Below are 13,165 nucleotides of genomic sequence, written 5' to 3' on the forward strand. Positions count from 1 at the left end.
AAAAGCACATAAGATTTTTGCTTCAAGTTACATCTAGAATGCTTAGCTATATTTGAAAAGAAATTAATAGTATTTTTAATTAAAAATAAATTAGGAAGTCTTGCCTGATTCGTTTGGCCGGTATTGTTATACTGATTAGATGTGATAGTGACCTATATAATTGCTGTGTTATTGATCATGCACAAATTCCAGGATGCCAGATGAGACACTGATGTGCACATTGAGTAATCTAGTCTTTCAAAGGCTGAGACTGAACCTGAAGCCAAATAGTAGATGTGGGCTGAAAATTGAGACCAATTTTTGGTACATTATATGTTAACTGTTCATTCCCAGTTTAAGTACAAAAGAGATCTTTACAATTATTTTTATTTGAATTTCTTTGCTTAGCAAGAATGAATATTTCTTGTCCAACTCAAGTAATCTATCTACTAATTCTTTTTTTAAAACACTATATTATGGAAAATTGCAAAAATATGCAAAATTGGAGTGAATGGTATCATTAATCTCCACGTAACATTATCCAGCTTCAACTATGAACAACTCTTGGCCGTTATTTCTTCTGTACTCCCACCTATGACTTCCCTCTGCACCAGATTATTTTGAAATTTCAGACATCATATTATTCACCATAAATATTTCAGCAGTATCTCTAAAAGATTAGGGCTATAAAACCCCAAACCCTACAATACCATTACTATTAAAATGTTCATGATTTCTTAATAATTTCAAATAATCAGTGTTAAATTTCCCTGATTGTCTCCAAATTTTTTTCTTAAAGTTTATTCAAATTAGTATCTAAATAATATCCATATATTACAATTGATTTTAATTTTTTAGGTTTCTTCCTCCATCCTCTTGTGTCCTTTTTTTTAATATAAATTTATTTTATTTTATTTATGTATTTTTGGCTGCGTTGGGTCTTCGTTGCTGTGCACGGACTTTCTCTAGTTGTGGTGAGCAGGGGCTACTCTTTGTTGCAGTGCACGGGCTTCTCATTTCAGTGGCTTCTCTTGTTGCAAAGCACGGGCTCTAGGTGCCTGGGCTTCAGTAGTTGTGGTGCAGGGACTTAGCTGCTCCGCACCATGTGGGATCTCCCCGGACCAGGGCTCGAACCCATGTCCCCGGTATTGGCAGGCGGATTCTTAACCACTGTGCCACCAGGGAAGCCCCATCCTCTTGTATTCTTATAATTTAATTTTTGAAGAAATTGTAGTGTTTATCCTTTATAGTTTCTTACAGTCTGGATTTTGCTGATTACATCCTGGTGGTGTCATTAAACATATTTTCCTATCTCTTGTATTTCCAGTAATTGGTAGTTATATCTGGAGACTTGATAAGATTCAAGTTCAATTTATTTCGGTAAGAACACTTATTGACAGAATCTCTGCGCTTGTCTTTTTCTATTATAAATTGTGCTGCAGTGAATAGCTTTGTTCACCTATCTTTTTATACTTCGGCCAATACAGTTTTCAGGTAGATTTCTATAGGTAAGATTGCTTGGTCAAAGGATAAATCCATATGAAACTCCAAATTCCCTTCTACGGGGGGGTTGCATCATTTTGTATTCCCACTAGCAACATAAGAGAGAGAACATGTTTTCCCATAGCCTCACACAGTGTTTTGTTAAATATTTTAGTTTTCGCCAACCTGATAGATGAGGAATTGCATCTTAGTATAGTTTTTAAAAAATTTTTATTTCTTCAGTTCTGTATTGAGTTATAACTCACATATAGTGAAGTACACAAATCTAAAGTGTACATATCAATGAATTTTGACATAGGTACATGTAACCAACACTTAAATTGTCCACTAATTACTGTTGTTTATATCTAAAGATGGATCATCTGGCCCAAAGGGCTTTCACGGTATTTCAGGGTACCTATTTAGGGTTTTATTATCTTGGCTCATCACAATAAACTACTTTCGAATGTATTACTTTTGTAAATTTTAATTCATCAGCATTTTGCATAAATCATCATCCACCTAAAATATTGCTTTCAAATGGCTTATTGCTCAGCAAAATGAATTGGAATCCCCTAGAAACTATTGAAAAAGATACAATTTTAAATCTTCTTGTTTAAAAACTTTATTTTTAAAAAAAATTTGGCCAAAGATAGAAGTAGAGTCAATGAGTGAATTTACAAAAAACTCAGGATGTTCTGCAAAATATTCAAAGTGTCTAGTGAAAAACTGTAGCTTTATTTTCACTTTTATAGTCTACTTAATTGGCCTTTCCCTGGGACCAAAGGCAGTAGCATTGATTTTTTTTTTAATTATAGAAATGTGTCTACATCTTTCACCAATGTGTTTTAATTTTTTTGTACAGTATGGACCAAATATGTCAAAGAAATCTAATTTTAAAAGTTGTGCCTGCTGCAACAAACTTCAGAGACTATAGATGGTAAATAGTTGGAATGAGTTTTAGGCATTCTTCAAGCAAACACAAGTGTCTGATTTTAGAAACACTACATATATACTTTTATTTTTTCTGCGAAATAGAGAGATGGCTGTATGTTTTCCTGCAATGTCCTGTTCTGACTTATTTATTTATTTAATAAATTTATTTATTTTATTTATTTACTTGTGGCTTCATTGGGTCTTCATTGCTGTGTGTGGGCTTTCTCTAGTTGTGGCGAGCCTGGGCTACTCTTCGTTGCAGTGCGTGTGCTTCTCACTGTGGTGGCTTCTCTTGTTGCAGAGCACGGACTCTAGGCACGCGGGCTTCAGTAGTTGTGTCACATGGGCTCAGTAGTTGTGGCTTGCGGGCTCTAGAGCACAAGCCACAGGAGTTGTGGTGTAGGGACTTAGTTGCTCCACGGCATGTGGGATCTTCCCGGACCAGGGATCGAACCCATGTCCCCTGCAATGGCAGGCGGATTCTTAACCACTGCACCACCAGGGATGTCCCTCCTGTTCTGATTTAAATGTACTTTTCTCCTAAATTTCATAATTGTAGCACTCTTAAGAAAAGATTTGCCTTTGCCTTTGTGGTTTTTTTTTTTTTTTTTTTTTTTTTTTTTTTTTTTGCGGTACGTGGGCCTCTCACTGCTGTGGCCTCTCCCGTCGCGGAGCACAGGCTCCGGACGCGCAGGCCCAGCAGCCATGGCTCACGGGCCCAGCCACTCCGCGGCATGTGGGATCTTCCCGGACCGGGGCACGAACCCGTGTCCCCTGCATCGGCAGGCGGACTCTCAATCACTGCGCCACCAGGGAAGCCCCAACTTTGTGTTTTTTTAAGTAATGTTTGGGTTATTTTGTTTTCTTATACCCTTGATTTTTTTTTTTCTTTTTTTTTTTTGCAGTACGCGGGCCTCTCACTGTTGTGGCCTCTCCCGTTGCGGAGCACAGGCTCCGGACGCCGCAGGCTCAGCAGCCATGACTCACGGGCCTAGCCGCTCTGCGGCATGTGGGATCTTCCCGGACCGGGGCACGAACCCGTTTCCCCTGCATCGGCAGGCGGACTCTCAACCACTGCGCCACCAGGGAAGCCCTATACCCCTAATTTTGAATCAGTAACCAGAACAGTGGAAAGATAAACTCAAGCTTATGGTAATCAGTGAATGACAGCTAGAAATAGCATGCATTATAGTCGTTTTAGAACTTTTCTCCTTAAGTTTTTATGTCTTCAGTATTGATCTGTTAAGCCTTTCAGGGTACTAAGTATTCTAGTAACAGGGAAAATATAAAATATGCATATTTCATCAAGTTTCTGATTTCAGATTAACACTTTTATAGATGTTTAAAAGTATTAATATGAAATACACAAGTTCAGCATGGACATGTCAGTCAGAGTCTAACCACTTAAGGATTTAGAATAGGGGGGTCTTTAATGCAGGAAATGGTTACACAGGTGATAGAGCTGAGAAGCCAGAGGACTGTGAACCAACACAGGGATTAGAACAGAAGTGAGTCATTGCCTTGCCTGGGTTGGAGGGACATTTAGAAGAAGCAAGGTTGTAGTACATCCCATAGGCGGAGGTTACCCAGAGATAGTTAGAACCATAATAGAAATGTCAAGAAATGTTGGTGCAATGGAGAAGATGCAGATGCTTGTGGAGACCCCTCTGGGAGAGAGAAGGCAGGAGAAGTGAGTAATCCTTTGGCTTCTCCCTTCCTCCCTCCCTCCCTCCCTCCAATCTCCCACTACCAATGTCTCCCTTTGGCTGAACCCAGCTGGAAGGCAGTTGCTAGGGGTGTCTGAGAAACGCAGGCTGCTCTCTGATGTGGAGCAGACGAGGAAAATGGCCAAGAATGGATCTTGAGGTAAACAGACCCAGGCCTGACATATCTTATCAACACAAACCCAAAAGCATTTTTTAAAAGTCATAAAATTCGGGAAAAATTTAAATTTAGTTGAAAATTTGGGTTTCAATGCTACCTGATTTTTCACTGTTTCCTTGTTTAGTACCTTCAAATAAAGATTTGCCTGAAATTTAAAATTTAAGTTTTAGTTTAAAATTTTATTTACAAAGTCATGGAGTTGAAAGATTAAAATTGTATATACAGTTCAAGGTCACATTTCTAGTAGATACTGAAGCTGAGACTAAAGCCAGGCCTCCTAATAACTTATCCAATGACCTTTTCCCATCCAGTGCTGAAGGATCACATAAAACCAATCTGGGGCTTCCCTGGTGGCACAGTGGTTGAGAGTCCGCCTGCCGATGCAGGGGACACGGGTTCGTGCCCCGGTCCGGGAAGATCCCACATGGCGCGGAACGTCTAGGCCCGTGATCCATGGACGCTGAGCCTGCGCGTCTGGAGCCTGTGCTCCGCAACGGGAGAGGCCACAACAGTGAGAGGCCCGCATACCGCAAAAAAAAAAAAACACCAATCTGAACACTGAGGTTCTATGTGATTCTGCTGTTTATGAGTTTGATGGTCTTGACCAAGTCTTTTAACCTCTCTGAACTTCACTGTCCTCATCTGTAACATAGGAATAATGGTGCCTATGATGCCTGGCAGGGAAGATGTGTAAACAGGCAAGAAAATATATGGAATACTCTTGCAGATTTTCTGGGGCTAGATGAATTAAGGTGTTATTTATTGTATGTACGGAAAATAGAATTACTTCACCTTTAGAAAGGTGCTAATGTTAGAAAATGCACGAATAGGATTGAAAAAGAATAAGTATTTAACTTAGAAATTACAGATTAAACATTTTTATTGTGGAAAACACTTAAAAGACATGGAAATTGCTCCTCTTTTGTTCCTTTAAATCTAGATCAGAAAAGCAGTGCAGACTTCAAAGATATCTAAAGAGCAAACACTAATAAAGCAACACAAGCAAGTGTGGTGGCAAGAACACCAAAGGCTAAATGAAGTCAGGTAAGAACTGAGAGAAACCTCAATTAAGAACATGCAGGAATTACTGAGATGCACTTACCTAGGTAGATGTTCTGTAAATTTCCATATTTATTAAACTATTATAATCAAAATTTAAAGTTACAGTTGAATGTGAGTTAAATTAAAATCCTTTCATTTCTTCAGTTTAATTTGGAATCCAGTGAATATATTAATATGGCTTTTCCTTTCCTTAGGAAAAAAAGAAAGATAATCTTTTATGTCTGCTAATCACTTACTCTTCTGCACTCCCATTCATACATGTATTTATTTATATTATACTTAGTATTTTGGACTATAATGTTTTGCTTACATATTTGTCTTCTTATGAGGTGATAAACTTCTCAAGGACAAGCATCCCATTATATTCATCTTTACGTAGGATACATAGAGACAGATTAAATGCTTTCAGTAAATGAACTAAGGGATTCAAGTTGAGTGATTTCTAAATGTAACGGCATCATGACTAACTTGTTCAGTTTGGATTTTTGACTTTTACTATTATTTCCAACAGTCACTTCAAGATGAGTTAAAACAAAATAATGATTTTATACTTGATCTTAAATGTAATCTTTGAGAAATAAATTTTTTTTCAAAGGTCAACCAGAAAGTGAAGGCAGATGTGTTTCCCCTCTTTTTAAGGCATATATATTAGTTTTAATGATGGTGGTATTTATAAAGTATACTTTTTAAAATATATGCTTGTAAGCATATATTTTATATAAAAATAGATAATTTTGTGGTCTCATTCTAAGCTAAATTTCCAAATACCATTAACTTCACTTTTGACATGGGTACTTTTCAAATTGATAGGAGTTTCCTATTCTGGCAAGTAATTCCTAAATGTGACATAAAAGACTCATGATTGGAAATAGTTTTACATCATTACATAACTTAAAACAGAGAAAAACAAAATTATATAGACTTTGTCATTCATACTTCCACTATAGAAACAAATCAGGCCCATTTTATCCCTCAAAATGTCACCTTTTATGGAGAGAACTTTTGAGCCCATTGGAAATTTTTTTTTAGATTTGCATAATTGAAATATCATTAAAAACAAAAGCCATTAGGAAGTTTTAATTATTGTGCTCACTGATGCAGGCTCAAATGTAAGGATGCTGGAGAAAGTTTTTTATCTTGGCTGTTCCACCTTCTTACCGTGTATATACCTTGTTCTTGAGTGAGATAAAGGAGGCACATAGATTTCATTATGGAAAGTAATTCTTTTGGCTGACCTGGAATGACACAAAGGCGATGGAAATGAGGAATATTCAAGTAATAACGTTATGTCTTGAAACTTGTAAGTGTTGAAAATTGGACAAAAAAAAAGAATTCCAAGATAACTTTCTGTGTTATTCTAGAATGTAGGCTAATTACAATGTGTATTCAGTGAAATTAAAAACTATTAGTGATAGGAGGAAAGTTCGAGAAATGGCTAGAAAGTTCGAGATTTAGGGACCACCAGAAAATCAGGAGTTTAAATTCTATCAGTGTCTCTCAATCTTTAAAATCTACATTCCCTTTTAATAAAAGATGGAAAGTAAAATATTCTTACTCATCACCATAAGTGACTTCCATCTGCGAATTTCAGGTCCCCAGCAGGTAAGGGCCTCCAATGACATCTGACTTTTGCTGGGTAACTTAGTGTATGCCGTCGTATGTTAAGTACTTTACATGGTTTGTTTCATTTACAGTGACCCTACGGAGTAGGTATCATTGTTATCCCATTTTACAGATGAGAACCTTGAGGTTCAGAGGATTAAAATTATTTGCATAAGGTAAACCAGCTAGTTTTTGTGGAGGTGGTATTGAATCACTTGCCTTTAACTCCTGTGCTCGCTGACCTTGGAGCTGTGCAGCTTTTTCTTTTTTCCATAGGGTTTCATTCACATCACCTGAGATCTAAATGGTCTAGGCTTACTAGAAAAAAAAAAAAGGATTTGCCAAACCTTAATTCTTTAAAATCTGTTGTAAGAAAACTAGACAATTAAAATTTCAAAATATAAAATTACATTTTAAATTTATAGAATTTAATATTTAAATTTATAAAATTATATTTACTATGCTTTCCAAACTATACCCCTTGAAGACCTTGATACACTTTGCCAGGAGTACTTTCTTCCTTGTTTCAGAGTGACTGATTTTGAAATTAAAGAGGAAGTTATTTATATTGGCCATGTGGTAAAGAATTGCAATTATTATTTTAATATGAACTTTTGACTAATAAAGTTTGAGGGATTTATTTGTAAGCCTTACTACTTTTATTGTAGTTTCTGTTAGAAATATATGTGGTCTCTTACAATTTTATTTTTAAAGTATCACCTTTATACAGAATATATCATGGAGCTTTACCAACAACAATTAAATATTGTCTGGAAAAGTGTCTTTAAAGATGAAATTGAGGTCAGTATTCATAACTGTGTGACTCAGGCCATCTGAGAATTCGCTCTGATTCATTCCTTAGCCAACAGTTGTGAGATTTCCCTCTCTGCCCTCTGTGGTACACAGCTTGGGACAGACTCTTAGAAGAGAGAGAAGCAGATCAAATAGCTAGTCTGAGGTACCAAGCTGTCTGAACTGCTGAGTTCCTTCCTTATTGGAGGGATGTGGCTCTGGCCTTCAGCCTGCTCTGGTGCTCTAATTTTCTGCTGATCTCCTGGCTGTTAGTTCCACTAAGGAACTTTAACATCCTCTCTTACTCTGCCTTTCACAATCCATGCCCCTTTGCTTATTGTTTGCATAAATGGCTTTTGATTCTACCAGTCTCCAGTGCCCCATGTTTTCCTTGTTCTGCCGAAATTAGTAACTAAGTGTACCCTAGAAATCCTAGGAAGCTCTGGGTAATTTTTGATGTTCTGAGGAGACTGACTGTACTACACCTAGAACTTTGGCAGCATCCTGGGAGGACGAGGACCTGTATGAAAGTAGAGTCCTGAGAGTTCAAAAATGTCCTCACCAGGCAGATGATTGCATTGCAACTGGGCATATCTAGGAAGTGGATTAATATATCCTCTAGGCAAACAGTCACACAAAATCTCAGGAGAACTTTTGTAGTATCATCAGATTCAGTGGTACCAGAGGACAGGCCAAGTAACAGTAGGAGGTACTTAAGTTGGCAGATCTGGATATGGAATGTTGCCTTACATTTGTCCCCTATTCAGATGTGGAGACAGTTGTCTGTGCTGCAGAGTTCTGACTTGGTGAACACCTGGGACTGAGTCTACATGTCAGTGGTGAACAGGCAGGGTTTTCCTCCCCAGAGTTACCATTTTAATGCTCTTGAGTGCATCACAGTTTTTATCTATATTTCCTAAATCATATTCTACAAAACAGAAATATTCTTCAAGATACTCCATGGAAAAAAAAAATTTTTTTTTTAATTAAAAAAAAAAAAGATACTCCATGGAGAATAATGAATTTCATCATCCTAAAAATTAGGAAAATACTTCATATTTCATCCCCTTTTTGGAGAACCTCAATGTACTTTAGCATAATCCAGTTTCTGAGAAATCCTGCAATATGGAAACTTGTCTGATTTGTTTAGTTCACCATTTCCCAGTTTTTCCTAGCATCTTATTGATGTTTCTGTTTTACAGGACACAATTTGGGAACGTTAGCCTGCATTCACAAGCTAGTCTCAGAGTCGTGTAGTACTTGCTCCTGGATTTTGTTAGGCAATTAGGACAATTAGAGAAATAGGCTGGTCTTGTCTGATGGTTCAGGGTTGTTAATCTACAAAGCCAGGATGGAGCTTACTAGAATTATTATATGCACAGTAGCAGGTTGATCTCCTGTATGAACAAAGCCACTTCTCCTGTTGGTTTTTGTGTTCTGCTATGGCCTTCTAGATGCTGAAAATATAAGAGGGCTGACCTAAATGTTTTAAAGTGCTATAGTTTTGTTTTTAAAAATCCATTATGAAATAACTTGTGGGTTTACTCCACTATTATGCACTTATTCTCCATATAACACTTTCAAATGTAATCTTAAAAATACCTTTGACTGGGACTTCCCTTGTGGTGCAGTGGTTGAGAATCCGCCAGCCAGTGCAGGGGACACGGGTTTGAGCCCTGCTCCAGGAAGATCCTACATGCCACGGAGCAACTAAGCCTGTGTGCCACAACTACTGAGCCTGCGCTCTACAGCCTGAGAGCGACAACTACTGAGCCTGCATGCCACAACTACTGAAGCCCGCGTGCCTAGAGCCCGTGCTCTGCAACAAGAGAAGCCACCACAATGAGAAGCCCGCGCACCGCAATGAAGAGTAGCCCCCACTCGCCACAACTAGAGAAAGCCCGCGTGCAGCAACGAAGACCCAACACAGCCAAAAATAAAATATATAAAATTAAAAAAAAATACCTTTGACTAAGACCACATGCTAGAAAAATAGACAGTAAGTGTCATCTACAATAGGACCCCTCCTTTATATATACAAACAAAACACTGTCCCACATTTGTGAATTGGCTTAGAAGATGATGGCACATATGTAATATAAAATACTCTGCAGCCACTAAAATAAATGGCAATTATGAAAATTATTTAGAAATATCTTAAAGTAAGTTAAAAAAGAAAAACCCGAATATAAAATGGTAAATATGCCATAATTACAACTAGTTAAAATATCCATGCATGTAGACAAGGGTTAGAAACTTATAGGCAAAAATAAAAATAATCATCGTATTAGTGTGTTAATTGTTGCTATTTTCTTATTTTATACCATTTAAAATATTGTATCTTAACAGTCATAATAAATCAAAACTCTTTTTATGATTTTATTAAACCTGCCATAAATAAGGGATAGACTGCAATATTTTTAGATGTCCATTTAGAGCTGGTTATAGTTTTACTCTAAAATGACTATATTTAAATAATATAGTAAAAGATTATTGAGATTTATTATGTTTTTGGTGTATAAAAATATATACTTTTACTCCCATTTCCCTAGGTCAGGACCTCCTCATCTCTGAACTTTTTAAATAACCTCCTTGTTGATCCAGGTTTGCCTGATCCCCTCCTCTTCATCTTCCACTTTTATTCTTCACCCTCCTTCTAGCCCATCCTCCATCTTGCTGCCTTGGAAATCTTTCCAAAACACAGATCTGAGCTGGCACGGTCAGTTTAATATCCCTCAGCAGCTTCCCAGTGCCCGGAGCTCTCTCCACCCGAAATAGTGCCAGGATGTACCCCGTCCTTGCCTTGCTCACGCTGTTACTTCTCCTGGAGTATTCACTTATCTCAGTGTCCTGGCAAGTACCTAATCCATGTTAGGAATTTAGTATGTGGTCTGAATTAGTGAACAGGTGAATAAAACCACATTAGATTGAGTGTTTCTACTGTTAGTTATTTTTTAAACCTATATATATGTTTATGATTGTAAAAGAATTGATTGAGATAATGTCTATTTCAGATGTAAACTGGAATCTGAAATAAAATCCTTACTCAATGAAGAGAACATTGGAAATGAATGTCTTTCTGACCTTATGAATTTCGGTAGGTTTTTTTTTCTTTTTTGGTTCCACATTTAAAGGGGAGCTTTGTTTTGAAGATGTAAGTGGGCCACACATTTCATGTTCTTTTAATATTGCTGTTTGCTTTTTTCTAAAGGAATCCAAAAATAATCTGCATCTAATGACCTGTTCTTGAAGAAACTTAAAATAATAATGTGTTGCTTTGATTTAATTTTGTTTCACCATAGAACAAGAGTTATCAGAACAATGGTGCACATATCTTAAAAATGTAATAAATCCTCTTCAGCAATTGAGAGCAGATCTAAAATACAGACAGCATCACATTTCACAGCATTCACACTCGCACAGTGAATCCAACTCTGTGAAAGTACTGGAAGAGGTCAGTATATTTCCTTTACTTTTTTTTTTTTTTTGCGTTACGCGGGCCGCTCACTGTTGTGGCCTCTCCCGTTGCGGAGCACAGGCTCCGGACGCGCAGGCTCAGCGGCCATGGCTCACGGGCCCAGCCGCTCCGCGGCATGTGGGATCTTCCCGGACCGGGGCACGAACCCGTGTCCCCTGCATCGGCAGGCGGACTCTCAACCACTGCACCACCAGGGAAGCCCTCCTTTACTTTTAATAATGTAATATTTTATTTTTATCCCAATTAGAAGAGTTGGAGATAAGAAACATGTACGCCTTATGTATATAAATAGAAGGTATAGCAAATTCTATCTACTCGGCATCTTAAACATATCCCTGAATCTGTCCAAACATTCTAATTTCTCCCCGAGAATGTTTCAATGACCTCGTAACTGGCCTACCCGCTTTCATTCTTGCCTCTCCTTCCAGGGTATTCTGAAATCCTATCATAGAGGAGGGGATCAAGTTATCCGCCTGGTAAATCCCTTCAGGGCTCCTGCCGGCCCACAATTCCTCCTGCGATAGGGGCGGGGCCGGTGCGCAGCCGTTAACTGTTATCGAGAGATCGTTAGCGCGAAACCATTAGCGCGCGACCACGAGCGAGTGACCCTTAGCGCTGCGGTTGGAGGTCCCGCTCCGACACCAGTCAGTTTATGGTGGTCCTCGCGGCAGAGAATGTGGTGAGAGGCGGATCGCAGCCTTCTCCCCCGGACCCTCCAGGCCCATTGGCCATGGGCCAGCGGTGAGCTGGAGGGCGCCCCGGGACAGCTGTCGTCTGCGGAGCTCCAGAGCCCCTGCCACGGCCGCTCACTGGCCGGGCCCAGGCCTTGAAGCAGCCGCAAACCTCCTCCATTCCCACCTCTGAGACCTAATGGCGGCAGCGGTCTCCGTCGTCGCAGTCCGTGGGTCCCGGCCCTGTTTGGGCGACCTGAGGGCAGGCTGGGCCCTGGGCGTCTTGCTCGCTCAGTGATGTCGGTTGGGCAGGGTCTGGGGACCCGGCCCTGAGGGCACTGCCCGCTGAGATCTGTCTCCTCAGCTGGGCCTGGGCACTGGCTGGAGGACCCAGACTGGGTGCTGGACCAACGTTCCTGGGTCTGGTAAGTGGCTGCGCAGGGACCCTCTCCTCTTAGCCTGGGCCTGGACCTCGGAGGGCGAAAGTTGAGCCTTGGGACCTTGCCCTTTCCTGTAGAACAGAGAATAACATTTTGTTTTGGTGGAGGTTTACAGGAACATCATGACCTGACCATGACCTGACCTCAAGAACAAAGGATCTAAAAAAGAAAAAGAAAACAAAGAATCTGACACCAAGAAGTTTGCAACAACTAACCACACCCCTCTCTCACCTTTCCTGTGATGGGGCTTTGCTGAAAGCTTTCGGGGAGTTTGGGTTATGTTAAGGCACGAGCCACCTGTCGCGTGGCATGGCCCTGCGATAAACCTTTCTTTGCGCCAAACTCTGACATTTTGGTATTGTTTGGCCTCGCTGTACGTCGAGCACACGGTAACACTCCCTGTACATTTCCCTATCCGCCTCCTTTAGTCTCACCTCCTACGTGACACCCTCTTTTTCCTACTAGACCTTGTCCCACCGACGCTGGCCTTCTTCCTATTCCTCACATAAGCCAGACTCCTTCCTGTCTTGAGGCCTTTGCACTGTTTCTTCTGTCCTACTCATGGCCCTTTTTGTCTTTTAGGTCTTAGCTTAAATGTCCTCTCCTCCGAGAGGCATGAGAGAAGACCCAGTCACTCCCTATTACCTCAGTCAGTTTTTACCTCACTTACCTCTTCCTGATATTTTCTTACTTACTTTTTATGAGTTTAAGACTATCTTCCCTGACTAGAGCATAAGTTCCATTATCATAGCTGCCCTAGATGTAGGCTTTTAGGTGATTTTTCTTTATTTTTCAGTTAGTCTGTAGTATTCTCATATTGCTTTCATAAATAATAATTT

The 13,165-nt window shown here is 39.5% G+C and overlaps 1 protein-coding gene across 2 annotated transcripts in view; it reads left to right on the forward strand.

The window, feature by feature from the left end:
- The window catches only part of CCDC148 (coiled-coil domain containing 148), a 480,287-nt gene that overhangs the window by 100,677 nt on the left and 366,445 nt on the right, over nt 1-13,165 (forward strand). For both annotated transcript variants that reach the window (XM_060302422.1, XM_060302421.1), the window contains exons 4-6: nt 5,222-5,325; nt 10,752-10,834; nt 11,040-11,191. In XM_060302422.1, coding sequence (XP_060158405.1) covers nt 5,222-5,325; nt 10,752-10,834; nt 11,040-11,191 — 339 coding nt within the window. The remainder of the gene's footprint in view (nt 1-5,221; nt 5,326-10,751; nt 10,835-11,039; nt 11,192-13,165) is intronic.

Source organism: Globicephala melas, chromosome 7, assembly GCF_963455315.2.
Source record: "Globicephala melas chromosome 7, mGloMel1.2, whole genome shotgun sequence".
NCBI lineage: Eukaryota > Metazoa > Chordata > Mammalia > Artiodactyla > Delphinidae > Globicephala > Globicephala melas.